Source organism: Strix aluco, chromosome 1 (genome assembly GCF_031877795.1).
Source record: "Strix aluco isolate bStrAlu1 chromosome 1, bStrAlu1.hap1, whole genome shotgun sequence".
Classification (NCBI taxonomy): Eukaryota; Metazoa; Chordata; class Aves; order Strigiformes; family Strigidae; genus Strix; species Strix aluco.
In genome coordinates, this window is record NC_133931.1 from 29,752,415 (window position 1) to 29,779,063 (window position 26,649).

The 26,649-nt window shown below is 40.5% G+C and overlaps 1 protein-coding gene and 1 long non-coding RNA gene across 3 annotated transcripts in view; one reads left to right on the forward strand and one right to left on the reverse strand.

Moving 5' to 3' along the window:
* The window catches only part of LOC141919921 (uncharacterized), a 47,860-nt gene extending 36,157 nt beyond the window's left edge, over window positions 1–11,703 (forward strand). For both annotated transcript variants that reach the window (XR_012622170.1, XR_012622171.1), the window contains one exon: window positions 11,273–11,703. This is a non-coding gene — a long non-coding RNA (uncharacterized LOC141919921). The remainder of the gene's footprint in view (window positions 1–11,272) is intronic.
* LOC141919920 (carbonic anhydrase 2) lies at window positions 7,736–26,446 on the reverse strand. Its single transcript, XM_074816482.1, has 7 exons — window positions 26,198–26,446; window positions 25,441–25,638; window positions 14,409–14,527; window positions 12,879–12,971; window positions 12,062–12,124; window positions 10,879–11,034; window positions 7,736–8,585 (listed from the first exon to the last, which is right to left on the reverse strand). The coding sequence occupies exons 1-7, from the start codon at window positions 26,229–26,231 to the stop codon at window positions 8,466–8,468; spliced, it is 783 nt and encodes a 260-aa protein (XP_074672583.1). The 5' UTR covers window positions 26,232–26,446; the 3' UTR covers window positions 7,736–8,465.
* Between the last annotated feature and the right edge of the window lie 203 nt (window positions 26,447–26,649).

The window sequence follows — 26,649 nt, forward strand, 5'->3', positions numbered from 1 at the left end:
GTAGGTCTAGATCACTGTACTAGGGTCCTAGCTGAGAACAGAGGTAAGTGTTGGAGGCTGTGGGAGTTGAAAAAGTCAGGGTACTTGTATGAGACCTGAAGTAAGGTGCAGGGAAGAAAGCATCAGTGGTACCTGCTGAACGAATCCTGTGCATGAATTTCAGTGACAAAAAGACCAAGGTATTGAGAAAGGCCTGAAAAGTGCGGGTGACAATTAGCTGTCTCTTGAACCACCTCTCTTCCCTACAGGAACCTTGACATATAGTCAGCTTTAAATATGCCTCAGCAATTTTTTCCTGCTAAATCAAAAGGAAGGTGCTGGAGGGTTTTCAGACTCCAAGAAGGACTGATGCTTTGATGGTGTCACTGCAGGTTGTGCATGTCAATACAGTTTTCCCTTTGTGACATTTTGCAGCACTGCCAACATTCACAAATTATTTCTAGTTGAAAAACAATATACCTAAGAACCACCTCTTAAAAGGAAATTGTTATTTTTCCCTCAGGAGAAAATACTATTGGGATTAAAAAGAATAAAAATGTCCTTATCTCTTTATATTTGATTAGTTTTCTTTTTTTGCATTTACTTGTACATCGTTATCACTCTTTACGTGGAGTGTTAAAACCGATGTAGGTCAAAATCCTCTTATTGATTAGCAGATGTCACTGTGAATTCACACTAGTAACACTGGGGCTCCATGGAGGCATAAATATTTGTCTGCCTACAATGCACTGCAGAAATAACAGGTTAAGTCAGTTTTCCTTTTTATCTCATTATTTTCTAGCCTCTACTTATATGGTTTTAACATAAGCATAAGTTTTAACAAAATGCTAGATTTTCTTAGCTGGCAGAACAAGCAGAGAACAGATTTTGAAATTGGATGGAAGAAGTGCAATAACTTTTTCAGACACCCGTAATTAGCTAGGTCACAAGATGTGCATAGAGCATGTACCTATTTCTGTCAATACCCTGCTACCTTAAAGTTAGGCTCTTAAAGTTATTTCTAAATCATTCATTAAATGCAGATTAGACTTGCTGTCTTACCTAATCAAGCTTGCAGGCACTGAATTTCCTAAGAGTCTGGTGTCATTAGCTCTTCAGTCACTGGGAATGCAATGCCTAGGAGTGATGGCTGCCTATGACAGGCCTGCTTTTTACTTGGTTTCCTACCCCTCTTGGGCAATTATCTTCATCTGAGTCCTTGCAACATCTTTTAATAAAGCTTTTTGTTAGCCCTAGTGGGAATCTCTAGTTCCTGTAAGCAACAATAAGCGCTGGAGCAGACATATGACCCATTTTTTCCAATTATTAGTAGTGAACACTTCAGAAGGCACAGTTTTGATCACAGTGCAAAGGATTGAAGACAAAGATAAGGCAACTACTAACTAAATACAAAATATTTTGCTTGGCTTGATGTGGATTATTTGGTTTGGGTGATAATTGGTATATTAGTTTTCTATTTCATATCCTCTCCAAGACAAATGGTCTCAGAATGACAAAAATAAACATTTTTTCAAAGGTTTATATTACTGAAAGCATAACATGCTGAAGGAAGAAAGGCTTTTCCGTCTCATGAATCAGGGTTGACATTTATCATGCAGCCAGGTATATTGCAGTATTTAGATATGAGGCCCAGGGTCTAATAAAACATTATTCATATATTTTGTTATTATCATATAAATTTATTAATCACAGTATGGTAGTTGCATGACAGATGAGGCCATTATTACACTGACATAATTATTCCTCAGAATTAAAATCATCTTAACATTCCACAAGCTTAGACATTTTCCTGTTTGTTATTTTTCTTTCTGAAAGGCAAAGATATTTTCAGAGTCCCCTCTCTTCCTTTAACCTAGATAGCTGCTCAGTGCTTGCAAAATCCTCTGACAAGTAGGAATGGATTTTCACATGGGAATGATCTCACATTTCCATTTACCTGGAGACTTTACAAGAATTAGATTACTAGATAGAAATAGAACTTTACTCAACAGAAATTAAGAGCTGGATCTTGCAAATCACTTAAGAGCATGGTCAACTTTCTTCACATCAACAGTCCCAGCAGCCCAGCTCACTCCCATTCAGACAGAAGCCATCTCTGGAGTGATAAATGGAGAGAGATTTCAGCAAGGCTACATTTACCCCATTACCTGCTAGACTGTGGGCTTGTGGGATATTTGGAAAATCAAGGTCTTAGTACGGAGGTTGAGACCATACAGAGACCATCTGTTATAAAGCGCTTCATTGGTGGTCTCTCTATTGATTCTATAGGGCACTCTGATAGCCTTGAAAAGCAGGAGCTTGCACCATTCATGGTTTTCTTGTCCTTTAGCCACTACAATGGTTGTAAACTTAAAATTAGCACCTGAAGTACAAGGCCTGAAAATATCCCTCCATGCATGTGCCATGCTAGTGGGGTAGAGCAGTCCTTGTTTCATGTTCACGTCTTTAAGGAATCTCTGGGAAGCTGGATGAAAAATGAATATCATTTCCTATAGCCACCTTTATTACAGGTGATTCCTCCCTTCCTACTCTTCCTCAGGATAAATCCCTAAACTGAAATCCAAAGGAACAGGACACCTGACCTTTCAGGAATTCAGTCTTCTAACTCCACTCTTCATGGAAGAAGAATAGCCTTTCCTGTGCAGGGAGTGTGGCAACCCAATTGAACTTCAATTAGTGGATGTGATTACTCATGTCAGTTATTAGTCACATCAGAGTTTTCTTGATCAGGCCCTAATTTTTTGTATTGCTTCTCCCACACCCTTGATGATATGACAAGTTCTTCTCCAGAGAGAGAAATGCAGAGCAGAACAGGATATTTAAGAAGTCACAGCAGGGGCATTTTACTCATGCTGGGATTGCTGCATTTTCTATCTGTAGGCTTTATCATTCATTAATTGCTTGTTTATGTCTCTAAAATAATTTAAAATACTTCAGTTTCAGAATGCCGTCTGCGTATGATTTCCATTGCTAGTCAAAAAGCATTTAAGTGAGTCTGATGCACTTCTACAGAGAGTAGGAGGAAATTATGTTTACCACCCTCTTTTAAGCTCATCTGCAAAATGCTGTCCTTTCAAACATCTCCCAGGAACACATTCTGAGTGAGGATGGTATTTTTTTCAAGCCTTGATTTTATCTTTTTTTCCTGCAAAATGCTACTCTTGTTTTCTTTAGTATTTCTATCTTCCTTCTCAGGGCATGGTTATTATTAACTAAAACAACAAAAAGACATGTCAGTGCAAGTATCTAGAGACCTTTTGGTTTTGATTTTGACTCAAATAATATATTATTTAAGACTGCCATTTAAGAATAATGTAATTAGACTGTTTATAGTGACTTTGGGCAGAAATACAATTGGTAAAGTGGTGAAGGTCTGCATCATCCAAATTACAATATTCTGCATCACCTGATGAGAGTATCATCCTATTAAACAGCCTCATGTTCTTCTTCTTGTATCAAGTTCAAGCTAGCTGGTTGAAGAGGAATTTGGGCAGAGGAAAGAGGAAGTTCTTCCCTGACCTTTTCAGTAACTTCAAAAAAGTATTCTGCTGCTACACAGTTTTGAAAAAACAGGCTATCCTTTCTCCTATTTTTGGGAAAGGGCACTTCTCTCCAACTGTCCTTCCGTGCTCAGGTGCACTGGAGGAGGCCCAGCTGTGGAGGAGAGTGGGAGCAAATGTTCCATGAGTCCTTATACTAGCCTGCTTCTTCCTCTATACATGGGGTGGCACATGATCAGCAAAGCGGATCCATCACTGGTCATGGATTCCACTTCTTACACTGATGAACCCTGCAGGTGGAGTCCTCCCACCTCATGGAGTGAGCTGAACCTTTGGACCTGGCCTTTGGGCTGGTAGATCAGCATCCAGCCTAGCTCTGCTTCTTGGGAAATCTATCAGCCTTGGAGTGTCTGTTGTGCCTCTGAGACACCCTTCGTGTAGCGCTACAGAGAAAGATTTCTGCCTGTGTTATCCCTGGTCCAAGGTACCCAAGTGCCACACAAACTCTTTTTCCCTGTTTGATCTTGGGGCTTCCCTGACAGAAGGTGGCAACAAAGCTGCTGAAGGGGCTGAAAGACATATCCTGTGAAGAGTGGTTAAGGACTTTGGGCTTGTCTAGTTTTCAGAAAATGAGGCTGAGAGGTGACCTCATTGCTCTCTGTGGCTTCCTGAGGAGGGGAAATGGAGAGGGAGGTGCTGATCTCTTCTCCCTGTTATCCAGTGATAGGACACGTGGGAATGGTTCAAAGCTGCACCAGGGGAGGTTTAGACTGGACGTTAGGAAGCATTTCTTTACCAAGAGGGAGGTCAAACACTGGAACAGGCTTCCTAGAGAGGTGGTCATTGTCCCAGGTCTATCAGTGTTTAAGAGGCATTTGGACAATGGCCTTAACCAATGCTTTAACTTGGTCAGCCCTGAACTGGTCAGACAGCTAGACTAGATGATTATTGTAGGTCCCGTCCACCTGAATTGTTCTATTCCATTCTAGTACTTCGCAGCAAATTTTCCAGGTCCTTGAATACTTAGTGATGTTACAAGACTCATTAAAACCTACCCCTCAAGAAAAATATGTAGCTAATATCCACCTGTCCGCTCTAATAACTTGTTTATTGCATATTGTCTCAATGCATTTCTTTTCTGTCTCAGGGTGTGAGTTCAAAAGAGCAGTGGCTGCCTCTTCTCATATATATACAATGCCTCATACCATGCAAGATTATAAAAACAGTGCTTATATATTGCCTTTTTCAAAACATGGATATCTTTTTATTGTTTAATAAACTGCAGTGGATTGACATCCTCACTGACTATTCTGGGATTAGGAGCAACACAGCTACATGGTATTAGCACTGAGCCCTGCTGAGAATCTGGGTCCATCAGCTCAGGCAACAAAGCTATGTTGCTTTGAGCTCTGAATGAAAGTGAGCATCCAGAAGAGCTTGATGTTGGATGAACATGAGAGCTTGGGGAATCACTACACTGTAATCCACACTGGGATGGGGATGTACCCAAAACGGCTTTGGTTTGCGGCTTGGATAAAAAAACAGCGAGACTTGTGATCTAAAATTAGTCAGGGATCCCTGAAAAATTTTGTCATCATACCTCTCGCTGTTTGGTATGGAGCCATGATGGCTTTGAACATGTGCCCATTGCACTTGTACCTTTAGGAAGTTGGTGGTCAGGGAGTCTCATGGCCTGAGTGAACCATCGATGGCATTGAGGCAGCACAGCCCTTTACCATCATACTGAAAGAGGAAGAGGGACAGTGGTGGTGTCCAGTTGCCAAATAGACTTAAAATATATCAAACACTCAGTATAAGCAACTGTCACTAGGTGTTACGTGACTGTATAAGATGCTGTGGTTTGGAAGAGGAAGTGGCTGACATTAAAAGGTCCATGGGAATTTTATAATAAAGCCACTGCCTGTACTTTCATTACTGCTTGTTTCTACGATACTAGATTTCACACAGCTGTTGCTTGCAGGGCTTTTCTCTGAAGAGTTAGAAAATCCTAAAACTGTCATTTAGTGAGTGATACTCTTCTGTAAACTCTCTGGACTTCTATAAATATTGCTAACTCCATGCAGGGCATTATTATCTAAACTCATAGGGAATACCTCTAATCACAGTCTACCCGCCCATGTCAATCTAGGACACATCCAACCCTTAGAAATAGCAGTGGAGAAATCATAAAATGTTCTAACACATGGAGTTGGCAGACAAGCGCGAGACAAGATCACAAACTGTGCAAAATGAACAGTTTGCAAGTGAACGTGCTTCTCTCCCCCATCAAAGTGCTGGCTGAGTATTTTACGATGACTTCAAATTAACACACTAGCCTTCTTTTTCTTTTTATTTTTTTCTTCTAAATAAATTTTCCTTTAATCAGAGCTGCTTACTTGACAGTAATGCAATTACCTGCCGTTGATCATTTTCTGATCCATGACCAAAGTGGTCTCTTCTTTTTTCATTAAGAATTCATAAAGTTTTCCAGTTGAAATAGGTCTGAGTGTGATGTTAGAATGGATGTTGTTTTAAGTCTGTTGTGAAACAACTTCAAGACCTAATTATAACCTGTTCATATGAGCTAATAGTGAAGGAGACTAGAGGTCAGGAAGAACTGAATGGTTCTATTCAGCTTTATCTTAATTGAACTCACCATTCAAGAAATGGATCATGAATGCCAGGGAATTTTTCTTCTTTTCTGAGCTGGCCTGAATATATGTCTTCCTTGAAAAGGCTATCCATTGCACAAGAGTCTAACTGCAAAGTGTGAATTTATGATAAGGCCATGTATCATTTTATGCTGGAGAGGGTTTTGTGTGAAGATTTTGGGGTACAGTTCTCTAAGGAAACTTGAAAGAAAAAAATGAAAATGAAAAAGTGTTCCCTGGTAGACCACACAGGTAAGACAAACAGCAGGCTCTCCCTGTACATCATGTATATGACTTACGAACACCAGCTTGCATTGTCTGGCTGAATACAAAAGTACTTCGTATTCAGCAAAAGCAAACATATGGCACTGGCAACATTCCAGGTAAACAGGCTTGTGCAAACAAGATGATAAATATATGGCTGATGTTGGTTGTCTTTGCTGTTACTTATTATTTATGGAGCAACCTTGAAGTGCAATGGAGTATGGTATATGAAACTTTTTATGGCAGCAGTGGTTAGAACTTCACAGGCATTTCCAGGTTTTTACCCTAGCCATTAAGCAGAAATTTATTCTGTCACATACTAGCCTGGATACCATTTAAGCTGTACAGGTACCAATGAGATTACCACTTTTCAGGAAGTCTTATTACTTAGTGGTTGATGTATCATAGCTGTCAAGATAACAGGTTTAAAATTTGAAAATTGCCACTTTTGAAAGCAAATTCTGGCATACATACACAATACCAGGAAGAAGTCTGATGTTTGTGACTGCTAACAAGCACTTTGCTTCAGCAAAAGGATGCTACCTGCTGAAATAAGTGGGTCATAAGCCCCTAAGTCTCCATCCTTGGAGATACTCAAACGCCATCTGGGCATGATCCTGGGCAACCTGTTCAAGGTGGCTCTGACTGAGCAGAAGGGTTGGGCCAGATGACCTCCAGAGATCCTTTCCAACCTCAGCCATCCTGTGATTCTGTAAGTTGTTTCCTCTTGGCTTGCTTCAGCAGCTTTAAGCCACAATGTATTGAATCTATAATTCTAATTTTAGAGGTGTAACCTCCCTTGCATTGTTTAGGGGACACACATGTAGCACTCAGGCCTGCGAGCGACAGTCAGTAGAGTATTCAAACCACTCAACATGAAGAACCTGAATTAGCATGGTTGTAAGAAGAGACAAGTACCTTTATAGCTCCATTAAGAAAAGCTGAACTTAGAACAAATGACTTGTGGCAAAAGAACATTTTGTTTTACTGTTCTGGTTTTGGGGGTTTTGTGTTTTTTGGTTGGGTGTTTTTTTTTTTTTTTTTTTGAAGGAGGGAGGCAGTGTTTTAAATGGGGAAGCTTTTCACAGGGGGAGATTTGACAGTTTTCTATTGCTCAAAACTAACACTTCCTTCTGCTGTCTATCAGAGAGCTACTTAGAGAAAATTTCCTAATACATCCATATAGGTTGGCATTCACCTTCACTGTCATTGAAAGCAATTCCCAATATACGAGATGTTTAGTAAATATGTTTAATATGAAACGATGAAAACGGATTAGTGATTCCTTTCCTGAATTAAAATAACACCATGGAAGCAAAATATAAGTATAGATTTATTAGAGAAGTTATCTAAAATACAATATTGTTTTCCTCTTTAAATTAGAGCATATATTATTTCAATGAAAAGATATTTTGTATTATTCCTATGGTAACAACTTTTAAAGATAATACTTAACTTAGAACATTTTTAATTAAAAAAATCCAACACTACCATTAAGACATAATCAAGGTTGTCGATAGCATGGGTAAAAATGTAAAACAGTCAAAAATATTTACATGTCAGTTTCTTAAAATCTAAGAAGTCTAATTCTCAATATTCATTTTGCTTTCTCAAAGTACTTTTTTTTTCCTAAATCATACCTAGATTCTGTATTCCTGTGCTTTTCACAAAGCTTCAAGTTATTGTTAGTTATGTGTCCTATCACACCAGTGGATGAGGTTTCTTAAAATGGCTTATTTTGCTCTCAGCATATCCTCTCCCAAGTAGCCAACATACTGTTATACCATAGGGTCAGTCGCAGAAATAGTCACCAAAACGCACACAGCCACACCCCCCCATGCCTCCCCCAACCCCACACCTTAAGAAATCTTTCCTATTTGGCCAAGAGCCTTTCACATTTCATTAGCTGGCATTTTAGATGCAGAGCGAAAGAAAGAATGGATCTGGGAAACAAGATGTTGCCAGGGCACACATGGCAAAGGTCTGATTTGTGCTTAGCAAAAGGGGCTCCTCACAAACACAGCAATTTCTAACACACTCAGCACTGAGGTTACTGGAAGGAAGCTCTGACTTCTCTGCTTTTCAAAGGCTGACATGGGCGCCAGTTGTCCACCATATGACACACAGGCTCATTCTCAGCACTGAAGCAAAGGCCACGGAGTTTGCACATCTGTAGAAAAAAAAGCACAAACGTCCTCAAATGCATACTCTTGTTTCAGCAGGATTATTTGAATTATACACCTTGGGCCTGAGCCAGAGGTCCAACTCAAAATTTCACCAGCACTAATGGTCTAAAGAAACGGTCCTGACACAGGCTCTCCTGTCCACAAAATATCCTACCAAGAACTAAGAAAGTACAGAAGACAAAGACCTAGGCACACATTTTCTGAACACTGTGCACAAAGAGCTGTTTGTCCTTGATCCAGATCTGAATTAAAACCCTTTCAGAATCCTTTGCAAGTATATTGGTTTGGCTCTTTTGGAAGTTGGATTTTTGTGTGTCCAGTTGATATTAAAAAAATAAATTTACCTTACCCTTGGGTCAAATTAAAGCAGCCAAATTCATTCAAGATTTCTTGATTTTCAAATACTATGAGAGAGGAAATCACTCCACATCAATAGGAGCATACTGTAAGGTTTTAGTGCTTGTTTCTAAAGTAAAATCAGTGTGTACACAGTCTGATGTAATAAAAGCACCTTGATGTCTAAGTGGGCATCTCCAAAACTAAGAAAAAGTCTGTGCCAAAATAATAACCCATCCCAAATGTGATCTTGTAAAGACAGCTGGAACTGCTGACAAAAATATGTAGGTGGGATACAGCATTTTGTAAGAGTCAGGCTTTCCCTCATTCAAGGAGGAAGGCCCCCAGCAGTGACCAGTCAGGTGAGGACTTTACCTTCAGGACCAACAGGAACAAAGTTTGAAGCTCAACCTCTGCCAGGAAATGCTGTGTCACTACAGCAAATGATAATGGGTTCGCTACACCCTGCTGTAATAGCCAGCTTTTATCTGTCTTTGGAAAACCAACTCAACTTAAACCCAGTGTCAATACTCCGCTTTACGGTTTCTTGTTTTGATCAGCTTTGGAATGAAAAGGCAAGCTGCCACACACACTGTTTTGATCTCAAATCCATCTTTGAAATGTAGATGGTAATATGGAGGGGGGTGTGTGGGAGAAACAAGTGGTGCCTTTTACCACTTGCAGGTGGTTAAAGTAGGTGTAGTAGGAAAAACAAATCTATTTTGGTGAATATGCTCCTGCCCTATAATAAGACCGTATTTGCAAACCTCACATTATCAATAGCGATACCAGCAGTTTAAAATAAGTAAACAGTGTCAACTTTAATGCTCCCTGGCAGTTTATCAATGGTAAGCATTTCCGTAATTATTATTTCCAATAGTTCTTCCTTGTCATTTATTCTATCTTTCATTACGTTAAGTCCCATAACAGCTCAGTTGCACTTTTTTCTTATTAGCTGAATAAAAACCCTAGAATTATGCATATATAATGTTAGCATGCCTTACATTGACAAAAGGGAGTTGAGAGTTTGAAGGGTAAACTAAGGCCCTTCAGGGCTAGTTTATAAATAGAATCTAGAGCCTATAAATATATCTCCCAAGCACATAGATGCGAACCCAAGGATGGAATCTTGTCTCTATGTCATTTCATTAATGGATGGTGCAGAAAGCTAGAGCCAGGAGTGATTTAATCTGCACAAGCTCCTTCATACTAGGAAGATTCTATCCTCCCCAAGATGCTCAGAGTAAAGGGTTTCTTCAGGCAGCAGACTTCTGGAATCTGCAAGTTTTCTCTCTTCTGAACAATGCAGTTTTGTTAGGATTGTCACAATTCTGCGTGGGATTTCCCAGTCTGTTCTGTGCTGACTAGAACTTGTAAAATGAGCCCTGTGTCCTGGAAATCCTGGAAGATCAACAAACCAACCACAGCTCTACAGTGTGAAACTGCGGATGCAGAATACATGCTCTTCAGATGCTTGGTAATCCCAGTATTTTCAGGGCAATTATACGCAGCCAGGTGATGTGTGCATGTACAGCAAACCTGCTGATGCTCATAACACGTGCTAGACTAACTCTGCATGTGCAAATGGTCTTTTCGTGCATGCTACAATTTTCCCAGATTTTTACCACATGGCAGCTCTAACCATGTATCTAGAAAGCCTGATTAAATTTTTAAAACCCCCCAAATTTTCCCTGGACTGTGTCCAAATGGGGGACAGCCTTACATTTTACAGCAAACTCTACTTCCACACATAGAAGCAGAGTCCTGACAGAAGACGATAACCACTTCAGATACATATTTTTGACATGTGATACTAGCTATTGCCCTGCATAGCTCTGCAGTAACATAAACCACCACTTCAAAGATGGCCTGGAGGGCTGAACTGAAGCAATCAATATGACTCCAGTACACATCTACTAGCACCGTTCATTGGAGACCTACCTGCTCGGGGCTGACAGTAATGGGCTCCTTCAGGACATGCCAGATCACACATTCGAGCAGGGGGGGGGTGGTCAGTGAGCCAGGGTATGTCCAATAGTCTCTGCATGCAGGAAGCAGTCCAGTGGGGTCAAAGTTTGTGAAGGAAGCTTGCTTTCCCTACAATAGAGAAAGTAGGTGGGCAAACATCAGGGGAGAGACCACATACACATGCTAGGCTTGCAGTACTGAAGTCTCCTACAGGAAGCTCCATGTTTGGAGAAAGGCAGAAATGGAGCTTGGCATGAAGCACTGAGTGCTTCCTACAGTACATTTGGGATTAAAGACTTTCAGGAATGTATTTCTTATAACATAAGACTTTCATTTGAAATGTTGAATTTATGTTCCTTGCTCCTAGAGATATGATTTGACCCTGCTTGAAGGAACAATGAGATTTCAGATGCCATGTACACTGACTGCAATGGAAACATAGAACCTGGGAGACCTGTTGGCGAGTCCATTGCAGTAAATGGCAACATCCATTTACCTCAAAGGAAGCCTGATGACAAAGATGACAGCGCAGTCTCATTCTTACCTTTCCTGTCCACATTTCTCATTGGCACAGGCCTTTACCCACTATGAAGGTACGTAATTACTCAGTAAGTACTTTTAGTTTCTCATTACTCAGGTCATTAAGATCACACACATGCTTCAGACAATATTTAAAATACAGAAAGGCTTTTTTTTCCTAAGAGTTAGATACCCTGATCAAACTTCTTATCTGGACTCTCTCTAGAAATAGCCAAGAGAAACATGACCTCTTGGAGGAGAAAATTTATCCCACAGCAGGAGATGAGGGGAAGTGCCTTTTGCAGCTGTCATCACTGACTAGAAAGGGCACCTAGAAGAGTAATTTAGACTAGGAAAATGAATCCTACCCTACAGGTTTAAATGCAGTTAAAAGACAGAGAAATGTAGTCAGAGATACAAAATAATTGCCATTTCTAGTATTGCCTGCCCTCTACCACAACTTCATTCAAATCTATTTTGCATTTAGGATTACAGGACGATTACTGCTGATGGCAGGAAGGTTTGTTTTACTGTCGTACATGTAGCAGACTGGGAAGTAGTAAAAAAATCCACTTTCTGAAGAAAACAACACAGCACAGTCGTGATTGTGTCTATCACCACAGGTAGCAAATATTACCTTGGTTTGAATGGAGTTCAGAGCATCCACAACCTTCTGTATTTCAGGCCTGGCATTTCCTACCTGTAACAGAAACCATATGAAAAGAAAATAAACATGCATTCTCATGATACCTTTAATTTTCCATTACAGTTCTCAAGGAAACATTTATAGCACGTTTTCCCAGCACCATTTCATTACATAACAGTAGTATTATAGCAAAAGTGACTGCAACTGTCTCTGTAAAATCATGCCACTTGACAGTCAGCACAAATAGGTCAGCCAAGGACACTGGACAGAATAAAGGTAGTTTCATTTACAGTGTGTGGTTTTATTTTTGGACTTGAGCTGTTCTTTTTTCATAGAAGTCACTCTCCTAATAAAATACAGCGAGGCCAGGACAAAGTGCACACTGCTGGGGCACAATCACCTTCTCCAACTAGCTGTGAAGACAAGATGCTCTGGACATTTAACAATGAGAGGAAAAGGAAAATAGGTGTTACTTAGGCTGGTCGTACTGCAGATTCATACACAGAGAACTGTCAATTATGCACATGACTTTTCACTGATAAGAGTTATGGCAGTGTCACTGTCATGATGAAGGCAAAGTATGCTGCTATAGGCCTGCCACAGTGATGATGGCAGTCATACTCCATGGCTGGTGTACAATTTTTATATGTAGAGCAAGACAAGAATTTGGAGTACCACCTAGTATGCTATGGGTTTAGGCAGTACAGCATAATGCTGCTTTATTCTACATTTTAGACTTAGATCCCCTTGCAACACAATGAACATACTGGACTCATCCAAATAATACAAAAGAAAAAGTTTAACTAACCTTCATAAAGATGCCTACCACAGCCAAACCATCAGGATGCTTCACAGCTTCAGCAAATTTACCATATTTTACGTTCCAGTGAACGATATGGAGCTAGGAGCAAGAAAATAAGAAGCACTATGAAGACAATATTCCATCCACAATATTTTACAAATGAGGATGCAGGGAAGTAACTTATTAAACATTAAGAGCAGATGGTGTTTTACTGCTGAGATTTAACTTTTGTGTACAGTTAAGAATTTGTTGAATCATTCATCTACTTTCAAGTTTCATTTATGCAAAGATATTTCTGTCATGCATTTTATTTTGCTTCTCACTCTTATCCCCAGATGAGTTTTAAATGCAAACTGTGGCTGTATTGTTCTGCTTTTAGTCTGGTGAAGCTCCTGTTATCTCCAGCATGAGTTTTTCCCGCATGCAGCCTGCAGGATTTTGATGTAGTATTTAAATGCTATATATCCTGGAGTTCTTATCAACACTGAAATACATGATTGTCAGTGTCAGAAGAAGCAGAGAAGACACATTAACTACAGATTGGACCTGCAATCTAGAGAGCTTTTAAAAAGATCAGTCCTGTCTGTTTCTGGAAAGCGTCTGAAAAGAATATGAAATTAATCTCCAAGTCACATTAGCGAGGATGCTGCTCTCTTTTTCAAGTTATTTCTAATTTAGTTCATCTGGCTGTTTCCCCACATCTGCAAGTCAAGTTGAGCAAGTAATTATGGTACTGTGAACAGAGGTAAGACAATGGCAAGTTTCTCAGATAAGACAAAAGCTACTTCTATCTCATGAAAAAGCAGCAGAGCCAAGTAATTTGTGAGGCCATTTCTTTTATCCGGCAATGCAAATCACATGTATGTTCAGTCAATGTGTATCTATGAAAGGGTTAAAAAAGTCTGTCACAGCATCCAGAGGTAGATTTCTAAACAAGGGACAAGGAAAGGTGGGATGCAAGGCACTCAAGTCACCCCACTTCTGTAGTGTGGCTATCATACAAAGCCTTAAGTGGTCCAAGGGACATCTGGAGTCTTAAGGACATTACAAAGAGTGCCTGCAAGGTCTCACTTTGCAAGCTGTGCTCTTCACAACTCCCCTTGCTTCTTTGCTACGAAAAGATGAAAGGGTCTGCCCCAAAATTATTCTGTTGTTTATATAAATGTCTCTGATCTTAAGAACTGAAGCCAGGAAAAGGAGATTTGTGTGTACAGAGGTGCTGCAATTCTATTTCTTCATAATTTTCAGGAGTCACCAAGAAGCAGGGAAAAAACAGGGATAATTAATGAGGGGTTTTCTGCTTCTGTTAGTCCCTTTGACATGAAGTAGCTGAGAAAAAGAATATTACATGTGTCCTCCAATTCTAATCTCTGCTCTTGCAAGGAGTAGGTAGCATTGTACCATAATCCTCTATGGTAACCACCACAATCTCTCACCCTATGAAGATCTGTAGAGAAGCTGCTACTGTGGTGGAATATTAAAAACATAAAATACTCATTACATACAAAAGACTGGAGAAGGTAAGGCATGTCCTACCTCTGCGTCATACTTCACACCATCCACAGTGTGCTCAGACCCTTGGCCCTCACAGGATCCCCAGTGAATGTGAAACTGTGCCAGTCTGTAGACTCCATCCAGCGCTCCTCCTTGCAGAACTGCAAAGCAAAGAGCCTTTTTTGTTATAAAGTCTCACTTCAAAGTGAAATGGCCATCTCAAGTCTTCAAGTGAATTACAGTTCATTGCTCTACATGCTGCCATGCTACTCCAGACCATCTTCAATGGTACATTGCTGCACTACGCCAAAACCAATAATAAATGTATAAAAAAAACACAAGTGACTTTACAGTGAGCATCTCACTGGCAATTTAACAGGCATGCTAATATTACAGGTGACGAGGGGAGAGCTAAGGATGTAACTTTTCTGTCACCAAATAAAAAAAACACCAAGAAAAATAATAGCCTTTGTAAGAGGCCCATATAGAGTTATTCTATGGAAGTACACTTAAAGACCAAATAATCTTTCACTTACTAACATACTCTGTCCCTTCATTTTAGACACTTTATCCATTTAGGCCTTAATCCTGCAAATCCTGTGGCAGATTGGATTGAGCAAAATGGTTTTTGTTCCAAATTAAACCTAAACACCCGTTAGCCATCGGTTGCAGCGAGGTAAAGCACTAGACACAGCGCAAGGCATTGCAGAGCTGTGAATTCAAATCTCTTGTCCCTCCCATCCTTTACTCCTCAAGAATGAGTTTAAAAAATGGTGATGAAAATGGCAATGTCTGCAGAGACAGATTTTTAAAAATATGGGTCAGAAGTGAGGCATTTACTTATGTTCTCCACTATCTGACATTACTCCTACCATGGGACTGCTGTAAATGGAATGCCCAGCCACACTTTCAATTATACAGGAGTGAGTTCCCCTGAGCTCCCTTATTCCGCTTGTTAGTTTTAACCTTGTACTTAAACTGTGACCAATCACCATTACGATATGCAGGATCAAGCCCTATTACTGCAAAATGCTCAAGGCACAGACAATGTCTCCTCCAGTGCAGCATAAAGCACAGAACAATAACAAATAGTCCTATTAAATAGAGCTATTTATCCAAGTTATTAGAGCAAGGTTTCACACTGGTTTGAGGTTTGGTGTTGGGGTTTTTTTGCTAAGCATCTCAAATCCACAATTAAATCTTTAAGATGTTAGTATTTAAAAATAAAAATACTTTAAAATGTAATTTGAAGTGCTATATATCTTAGAGATCAATTTATCTATATATATGTGTGTGCATATATATATACACACACAATAAAGTGACAGAAGAGTGTTGACATCAACTATTACATGTAAGTGTGCTCTGTGTATGTGCCACAAACAAAATGGTTCTGTGGAGTAAAGATGCTTTCCTTTCAGTCTGCAATTAGTCTGGACACTATCACAATACGTGCATGTGTGAAAATATACATCAAATGCAGATAGGAAAAGGTCACTGCCTGTTCAGGTTTGAATAATTCTGATTATATGCAAGCATGGACAACAACAGCCATGGATACTTGGCAATGAAGTGAGAAGGATTTGACTAAAAAAATGGAATACATGAAAATTAAATATAAGATACACGTAAAACACATTAGTTTCCACTGGTGTGCCTTACACATGCAAAATTTGAGTTCAGTGGACAAATTTAGCATTTGCTTGGGGTTCCTTTGGTAAGTATATTTAGAAGTCTCCCAACATGTTATTTGAAAACTGTGAATATATTTCCAATACTGTAGCCAACACTGAACAGCCAACAGACCAAGACTTGCCCTACCTATTGTCAAGCTATGTGACACAAAGAACAATGGTTACTTAAAATAATTAAATAGGAACATATCTTATTCTACTTTTATGTTTCTGCATGTGCTAGTTGCCAAGAAGCATAACTGTTTCAAGCACAGGACTACAAATCGGAATACTTCTTTTCAGAATGGCGACTGTGAATGTGCGTAAGTTCCTTTTGAAAATGAAGTATTTGGTTGCTATGCCTTTACAGATGCAAAATCATTTAATCCACACAGTATCATGTTTCATTTAAAAATGATGCCATGGAGTTGCAATGTTTCAGTTTGTCTGGCTAACGGACTTGCTGCTCGTTGCAGGTACAAATGGACTGAGGTTCCACCATTCCACAATCTCAGAAAGCACTAGCGCAGCACAGGTTAATCTGCCATTATTAATCAATGGAAAGCATGCTGAAAAGCAGAACCATGCAATCTTCTTAGATCCATCTGCAGTGTTATTTCTCTACGCAAAGTTTGTTACAGTCTCATAAAATTCAAAAGATGCACAAAAATCTCTTTGCAGTTTTTGCTTACTTTTCTCATTCTGTGGTTCTCAAATCCAGCACTAGCTTATTTTGACTCACAGCAGAGCATTCAAAGAAAGTAATAATTAGATTAGTGTGAATGAATACAAATTCAGCAGGCTTAATTACAGAACAGCCCTTCTTGTTCTAGCCTACATTAAGTAGTTATTTTTTTTAATACTTCTCAGCCCTTCCAAAGAAGTAAAATTTTAAATTAAACTTAAAAGGCAAAATAGAAATGTTAGAGCTTCATTTTTTTTCCAGCACAAGCTTTTTAAACCATTAATAAATTCTACCAGCTTTTGCAAAATAAAAGTTCATTGAGAATTGGAGCAACATTCACACCGGTGACTTGTCCTTGTCCTATGTGACATCCATTCGGGCCTCACTGACAATAGAAGTCCAACCTTTCCATCCGCTTTTTTTGAGGGATGGGGAAGTTCTGATCCATCTTTGAGCATCTGATCGTTAGCCCCCTTCCTTTTGAAATTAGCATTAGTGAAAACCATCCTGAAAATACATACGTAGCTGTGTTCCCTCTTGTTATATAGCACAACTTCAGATGCAGAGTGAAGACAGCACAAGCCAACCCGGAAAAGATTCTTTTCTTACAGACTCAACCTACTCAACACAATCTACATCATAACCTGGTCTCCATAGAGGTTTAACAGCCCAAGAGGTGACAGCTTGAAAATGCAAATTGTTTTTCTATTTGACAATTATTTGAAGTGTTACAGTGAGATAAATTTGGAGCTACTTTGCTCAGATTAAGAAACGGTAACTGTTTTCAACCTTCTACCCTTTACTGGAGAAGTTATACCAGTAACATCCAGTAATTATATTGCACTGTTATGAAATGATCTCATAACATTTTGTAAATTAGGTGAGCCTCAGTATTAGCAGCACTAATTTGGAAAGTCAAATAACCACACGAACTGTTCCGTTTATGTGTGTGGGATTTCTTGGATAAAGAAGGTGAACTTGGTTTGTCCCCATTACACTTTCTTGGGACATCTAGAAACACATAGAAGTCAAAAGGCATTTTGCTGCATCTGGGACAGCTGTTTACCGAGGCCACACAACTTCACTGTTCTATTTAAAGGCAAGTCACTGGGTAGTTACCCTTCCCATGTAGAACAGAACAGCTTTGTAAAAAACACTGTGGACCACTTCATACCTTTTTTCAGGAAGTGGCAGCATCCACATCTGTGAATTTCTGTAGCTATACTGTGGAATTACTGTTATTTAGTTACGTCCTATGGGATGTTCTCTCTATACAGAGCAGGAGACTAATAAATGTCATCAAGGCATTAAACCTGTCAAAGAAATAATCAAAATGGCTGAACTACAATATTGTTTCATGAGTTAGAATTAATTCCTTCCTGTGATACTAATTAGCGTGGTAAGAAAAATACTACTATAAAGTTTGCTACTCTGAGAAAATGCAGAATGAGAAAGTGCTCTTCAAATGGAAATCCCTGACAGCAAAGCTCCTTCCAGTAGCTGAAATAATGGGTCCACTACAGCACAATGGATGTCCAGAGCTCTAAACTTAGGAAATTCGGTTCTATTTGAGACTCCACCAAACAAAAACCTATCAGCAGGACATTTCAAGCACCTTACCTTCGAGCACAGCCCTCTTGCACACACACTGCTTTGGCATCAAGCAAGCCATAATTTTTTACCAGCCTACAGTAGATCTGCATGTGTATGTGACGTCGTAGGTATGTGTGTATGTAAATATATGCATTGTAATTCTGTAATCTTCTGTACAGACATCTGTATAGCAAAGAACAGGACTTGAGGAGACAAAGTAGATGAAGCATTACTTGAGAAAAAAAAATCTTGACCACCATGCACTACTGATGGCACAAAAAAGGCTCTTACAAGGATGCTCAGGGATTAGCCTCGTGTTCTTATGCAAGGATGGGCTTCCCCATCTGACAGACTGAAGAGTTCAGTTAGGGTAGGCTGTCACTTCTGTGAAATGTGGAGTACAGAGCATCACATTTTGCGAGATGTTTCCTTCTTTATGTTATCTCTTTCAGACATTCCTCCTAGGACACTGTATCATGACAAGCAAGAGTGCAGGACAGCATGCAAGCATCTGACTGTAGGGATCGTACTTGCAGAAAACATGTGTAATGGGTTTCACCAAGAGGACAACTACGTATTTGGTATCTCATAAGAAAAACACCCTTCTCTGACCTTGCTAGAGGGTTAGCCTGATAAAGCAACAAGGATGTTCCACAAAGATAGACCAGAATAAAACATGTGCCAAAATGCAGCAGGCCTGCAGACGCGTGTATCGGCAGCAGGTCAGTGATTCTGATTCACCTCAGTTGAACTATTTCATCCAGACTGGGCAGCAGCCAGAGACTCTGACCTGCTTAAGGATACAAAGTCATTTAGGTTCTTAATCTTTCTCACACTCCCTGGGGCCAGTGGAGTTTATTTCCCATGTAGTCTCTTAAATGGAGGTTCTCTAAGAATTATAAGGCCCTGTACTGAGTCCCTGATCAGCCTTCAATCCTCATGTTTCACCATATGAGCTGACAATGACCTCGTAAGAAGAGTTGGAAACACTAAAGTTCTCTTAAAAGTAACTACTGGTTTAATTTCTGATGGTAGTAACTACAACACTAATCCTAGTGACTGCTTACAGCACCAAAAATTGTGCATTGGGCATAGTGCTCGTATTACATTGAGATCTAATGAAGGATTTTTATTTTGAAGCTCAGAAAGTCAACCCTATCCTGGGCTGCATCAAGAGAAGTGTGGCCAGCAGGTTGAGGGAGGTGATTCTCCTCCTCTGCTCTGCTCTGGTGAGACTCAACCTGAAATACTGCGTTCAGCTCCGGGGCTCCCAACATAAGGACATGGACCTGTTGGAGCGAGTCTAGAGGAGGCCACAAAGATGATCAGGGGGCTAGAGCACCTGCCTTATGAGGACAGGCTGAGAGAGTTGGGGTTGTTCAGCCTGGAGAACAGAAGGCTCCAGGGAGACCTTCCGGCAGCCTTCCAGTACTTAAAGGGGACTACAGGAAAGATGGGAAGGGACTCTTTATAAAGGGAGTGTAGTGATAGGACTAGGGGGAATGGTTTTAAACTGAATGTGGGCAGATTTAGATTAGATAAGGAATAAATTCTTTACTGTGAGGGTGAGGCACTGGAACAGGTTGCCCAGGGAGGTTGTGGATGCTTGGAAGTGTTCAAGGCCAGGTTGGACAGGGCTTTGAGCAACATGGTCTAGTGGAAGGTGTCCCTGCCCATGGCAGGGGGGTTGGAACTAGATGATCTTTAAGGTACCTTCCAACCCAAACCATTCTATGATTCTATTAACAAACTTAAGGTGTGAACATTGCCTCCAAATATGCAGCAGTCCTTTGTGCCTATAAGCAAATGAACAAATATATCAGCTGGGAAGAGTAGTCATGGTGACATTTGGCACACAGATTCATTACATCTTAAAAATAAACTTTTCAAAGTGGTCCTAGCTGATAACAGCTGATTAGTTTCTCCTAGTTTTTCATTAAAAGCACCTCTAGAAGAGGAATTTGGAAGAAGGGAAGGAAGTTGCCACGACAGTTAAATGCACAATCCGTGTCAAATTTCTGCTGAGAAGTTGCATGTTAAAAAAAAAGCTGATGTAAGTGAAGGATAGCACTTTTGGGCTCTAAAGAAATGAAGGCCTGAAACATGCAGGACTGATCTCAAGCCCCCTCATCTTCCTTTCCAATTCCTGGAAGCACTATAGCTATTCTCAAGTCACTTGCTTACATAGGCTTTGCAGCTTCTGGTGAGCCCAGTTCACAAGAGAAATGACTTAATGATCACACACCCTCTGGGATCTCTGACTTTCTAGTCAAGCAGTGCACAAAAGTACTTGTGACACAAACAGGTGTCTGAATACAGTCCCCTAAAACTATAAGCAATCAGTTCTCATCTATGACTCTAAAGGCTCAACACATTGCTTAGGCTATACTGCATTGTGGACCTTCAGTCCATGACTGTATACTGATAACATGCAAATTATTCTGGCATAGCTAATATTACATCTTTGGAGCTGGGAAGCCTAAGAATAGACCAGCAGCAGTGACTTTTAATTAAGAGTTGTGCCTTAAAGATAGCAGATCTGTGTGTTTCTTCCTCCGTTTACCAGCTGAGGTGGAAATGTAGGAAAAGAACAACAGTGGCACAACTTTCAGAGTAACTCACTGCCAACCAAGCAGTGCTAGCACTGGCTCTTGAATAACTCATGTAACAGACCAGACTGGTTTGTTTACAGTGAGTCATAATTCACAACAGCTGAAGCACCCTCATTAATATTTACAATTATAGGAAGAATTGGGTAATACATTTGATTACATCTATTGAAAGTCTCACAAGGGCTGCTAATATCAAGGTCAATACAGTATTTTCATTTCCCTAGATCTCCTCATAATTTTAGATTTAATATTTGCAAAAGTGTTGGATTTACTTGGGACTCTGTCTTGGATTTCAATATTATTTCTAGCTAAGCAGCAAGAAAGGCCAAGGAAACACGTAAGAGACCTGTCCACATGCAGAAATTACCAGTATTTTTAACAATGTCTCTAGAGCCTTACACCACAGCTGCAATTCACTCCTGTCAGGTCCTACAGCTAAAATACAGTACTTTAACATCCTTGTTATGGAATAAATTAATTGCTGATTGACTTCTTCCTTTTATAAGCTCATCAAACACATGATCGGAAAATACAGAATACAGTGGCTACTGCTGTGAGCATTTACCATTTGAATTTCAGGTTTTAGGGGATTTCTGAAAAGTTTTCCAGGGAACTTACAGAGAGAACACATTACAAGTATGTTACAAAATCTTCTTTCAGACTCTTGAGCCTTTCTTGAGCAAAGTCACTTCCGGTGGTTTTACAGCTCTGAGAAGTCGCTGTTTACTTCTGACTTTTAAGAGTGAAACAATGCACATGTCCTTACAGCAGACTATAATATCAAGTGTTTAATATGATAAAGTAAGTACCCTTCATGAGACACACCTTTGCAATAAAATTCCTAACTTAAATTATAATAATGCACTTTATTTTATCAGCACCGCTTGCTTTACTCATATATGGAAGGTCAGGTCCCAGGATACAAGAGTGGATGAACCTGAATTTGGAGTTTTATTTCTAGTGACACTTTTACCATAATGAATTTTTGCTTTTATTTAAAGCTATAGAAATTTTAAAGATGAATGCCTACAAATACTTCAACTCTCACTACCATTAAGACAAGAGACATCAGAACTGAGAAAGCAACTGCAAGAACTGAAGAAGAGAGACTGAGTAACAACTGAAAGAGGAAGTCGCTGCTCACTTTCTACATACAAGTCCAAGAAAACATTCTGAAAGACTGCAAGGAAACAAGACAGAAGATATCCTTTTATCTAAGAGAAAATCATGGAGTTTCAGCAAACAAAAAAGTGTTCATAAACAAGGTAATGATGGCTTGTGAATTTCGTTTCCATACACCATTTCTACCAACTAACAACTGTGAAATCTGAAGGGGATTCACTCTGGGAATTGACTGAGCCTTTAGAAGTGTGTTCTGGAATATAAAAAGCTGTCAGATTACCCAAGAAATTCAAAGGCTGTACTACAAGAAATGAAATTGGAGATTGGGGGGTAATTGCTTAGAAAGAGGGTTTTTCTAAGCATGGTTAGTAACATCAAAGCGTATCTAAGGAAATTAGTAAGAAAGTAAAATAAAGTCAGGTTCTAAAGCTATCAAAGATTTTAACATCATTTACCTGTTAAAGCATCATTGTAGAGAAAACTTATTATGATCATAGCCATAATTACAACCTGAATGAAGAGTTATGTCTACAAAGCCCCACCTATCAGTAAAGAGATCTGCTAAAGAGCAGAGAAAAAAAACATTTTCTTCTGTGAAGATACATTAGTCACATAAATTGCATCTAGATTATTCTTGTTTAAAAAGTTAAAACTTTTATTTTACATCCTTACTATGCTAAAGAATAAAGATGGGATATCATTTTAAGAAATCTTATTTTTTCTTTTAGATTTTTAGTTTTTCACTGATATGGGCAGAAGCTTTTTATTACATATTCTTGTATGCACACACATACTGTAAGAAATACACATTTTGGGGGAACAGCCTTTTATTTGGGGGAAAATATTTTATACCAAAATTTTAAATATTGTGACATCTACTTGTTGGTACTTGTGATCAACAGTATTCACATTACATATTTTCTGAATCAAAGAAATAAGTAGCAATTATTTTCAAAGTTTTATCCAAAAATGCATTTTGGCTTTCTTACCTATTTTTACTATACTAACTATTACTACCTCTATTTTTTAATTGGAAGAACTCATTTTTGACTCCTGCTCTTCAGAGTATGCAACAGACATTAATGCCTAGAACTGCTGTTCCATTTACTTCAGGGTCATTAGTTACAAGCCTGAAGATTCTTAATGAATGGATTTACTTCTTTGTGTGCAATTATCCATGTCTTGAAAATTATTCACAAACAGTGATCTTACTACTTCATTTTGTGCCTACCACCACAAACAATTCATTACTACATATGGGACAGCTCACAGGAGCAAACAATACAGCCTGTATAAAGTATTTACAGGATTTTATTCCATTGTCTTCTGTAAAACATACCAGCACATCACAATTTCCCATAGTTTTCCCTTGAGTGACTGTTGCATGATGTCTAACCAAGAATTTGGTACGTGCATTATAGTTAGTCTCAAATTCAAAAATAGGAGTGAATCAAGCACAGTCAAGTCAAAGACAGCTCTATTTTGTGTAAGGAAAGTAGGTTACCTAGTTAACTGCATACAAATGAAGCCATTAAGCATGCTGCCAGGTAGATTCTATGCACTGTAATTTTCGATAGGAAGTGTGATACTAAAGGAACCACCCTTACCTGGCTTCATAGAGATCTGTTTAATGTTTTTTTCTAAAGAATAATCAGTGTCTGATTCACTAATAGAGCTACTGAGAATGTTTCTACTTGCATCTCCTATCCTCCCACTCTAAAAGCTGTGTCACTGCATATCTGTCAGAGGATCCCTGTCACAGATGTTCTGGTTCTGCACTGACTTTCCTCATAAAAATCATTCTTCCTACAGACATTTCTTTAGATTATTATATGTTCCTGCCATTTTCTCCTCCCAAGTTATCAAATACAACCTAATGTTCAGTCTTTCCAAACTTACGCACACACAAAGCGAACACATAATAGTGTGGTTATACGGTGAAGACCTGAACCTGCTTCCCTTGGGCTCAGTGAGAGCAGGATGACAGCAAGAGCAAACTCGCATGTAACTGGTGAAAACATAATTCTTTTTTGTTCTCTGAATCATTTACCTTATTCCCCATGACACTGTTAAAATGAACATGTGTTCAGCTCTTTGGCTCCTCAGTGCTTCAGAAAAATAAACACTAAGAACTCAGAATACGTTTTTCCTTTAAAAAAAACATACAAATATTGATCTGGATGCTCTGCACAAATTATACATGGATCTATGTGTATTTATACAACTGTGAACACTTACAGCTGACCACTTAATATTGTTCAGTTATAAAGATTGTAATAAAAATACAAAGTCAAATTCTTAGAGTAATGCTGAATGTCTGTTATAGTGTTATATTACATTACCTGCAGAAACATCACATTTTTAGTAGGCACGGATCATTTGTTTTCAGCACCATTCCCTAAATGACATTGCCAACAAAATGCTTAGCAAAAACAGGGCGCTTGCTCAAGCAAGTTAAATCAGGCAGTGTCTAGAGAAGGCAGTGACTTACAATAGGATTGTTTTTTCTGTCTAAATTAAAAAGAGACACATCATCATAGCAGAGTGATGATTTCTGCAAATTCAGCCAGCTGAAAAACTACAATTAAAGAACTACAATTAACCTGTTGTAACTTTGGCTTGGATTTCATCTGTCCATCAACATGCCCATTCCTTTTAGTAAGGATTACTAAAAGGTTTGCAGGATTCAGGGCTTAATTTCACCATACAGTACGATGAACAGTAAGACGCTGTGGAACGACTACCTGCTTGCAGACTTTGTAGGAATGTGTCAGACACATTATCTTTATCTAGAAAGCCCAGTGTCAGGAAAATGTCAGGGATAATACTTGTTTAAATTATAAAAGAACGAAGAGGTATTTTCTAATCATTCCTCTGTTTCTGTACTAACCTGGAAGCATACTGGCTTCAGAAATATGAAATAATATTTTGATAACCAAAGAAACTATTCCCAAACTATTTCCACTTCAAGTTGTTAACTGTAATCCTTTGTTATTCTACGGCCAATTTCCTCCTACCATGTACTTTGCCTCTTTAACCATTTGGTCAATAGCTTATGATGAGCCATGCCTACAATTGTTCTTGTCAAATAATTTTTTATTTTCTCTTCACAGCTGAGCCCATACGCAAATCCTTCTGATTTAAACAAAAATAAAGCAACTCGATTTTCTGGAGTTTACAGCAGGGCAGCTCAAAACAGCCCTGATAGGTTTAGCTTACTTCTAACGGCAGCTCAGTTTCCTTCCAGCCTAAAGGAGCTGAATCCTGACCTTACTGGAGCCAAAACACTTTGGTATTTTTTTGCCTTTTAAAACACCCTATGGCCTCCGTAGACATTTTAGTAGCAGTTTCTCCCATCTCCACTCCCACACATGAAGATGAGGTCTCACCTGATTTGTCAGAGGAATCATCAAACTCCACGTTGAAGGAGTGCCCGTTGTTGACTATGTTTCGAGCCGTGCCGGCATCATAGCTGAAGCTGAGAGGCTTCAGAGAGGAGTCGTACTTGGCGGCCTTGCTGCTGATGGCAATAGGGGACTGGCGCTCCCCATTGGCGATGGGGAAGTGTTCGTGCCAGTGAGCGGGTCCTGCAAGACAGCGTAAAGCAGCTCGGTGGGAACATCGAAAGCTCGGGGGATATAAACGATAACCTCACTCTAAAACCAGGATGTTTTTAACGCTAGCATCAGCCTTTACTAAAGTACCACCTGTGCGGGGTGCCAGTGCTGGCAACACAGAGGGGAAATCCCACCTGGGGAGCAGGGCGGGGACCCGGCAGCCCCTGAGCCTGGGAGGCTGAGGCGCGGGTTTTACCGGGGAGTCCTTCTAGGGGCCACCCCGTCCTGCCGGAGCAGCGCCCCGTCCTCCCCTCTTCCTTGCACTGTTACCGAAGTAAAGGACCGGCAGCGGGAAAGAAGAAGATGCTCCAGGCAAATCGCGCGGCGCGCCTGGCTGGCTGCTCAGGCGCAGGTGGCATCTCAAGGTTAAAAGGGGGGAAAAAAAAAAAAAAAAGGAAAAGAGCGCCACCGGGCTCATTCCCGCTCAGGGCAAGGGCTCAGTGCGACGCGCAGCGGGCACGTCCCAGCGCTGCTCCCGAGGACCTGCGGCAGGTGCGGTGTCCCGTCCCGCAGCCCGCCGGGCACTCACCGTCCTGGCTGCCGTACCCCCAGCGGTGGGACATGGTGCGCGGCCCGGCTCTGTCTGCGGAGGCTGTCGCAGCGCCGTGCCTCCACCGCGCTCTCAGGGGCTTTTATAGGCTCCCGCCAACTCCATGCCCTTCTCCGCGGCCGGAGGAAGGGGTGGGGAGCGCGGCCGGGGGCGGAGGGAGACTCCGCTGGGGGCGGAGAGAGCGGTCCCTTATAACCCGCGAGCCGCCGCGCCCGCGGAGCTGCGGCGGGCCCGGCCCGCAGCGCCCCCGGCAGCCGGGCGGCGCGGGGCGGCCGCAGCCGGGGCGCGAGCGGCCCCCCCCCACCCCCACCCCCCCCCAAGTCCCCCCTCCCACCCGCGGTGCCCCCCGCCCGCATTGCGCACCTGCGGGCGTCCGGCCGCTACGCGGGGCGCTGCGGAGCGCCGTGACCTTGGGGAGGTGCCGGCGGGCC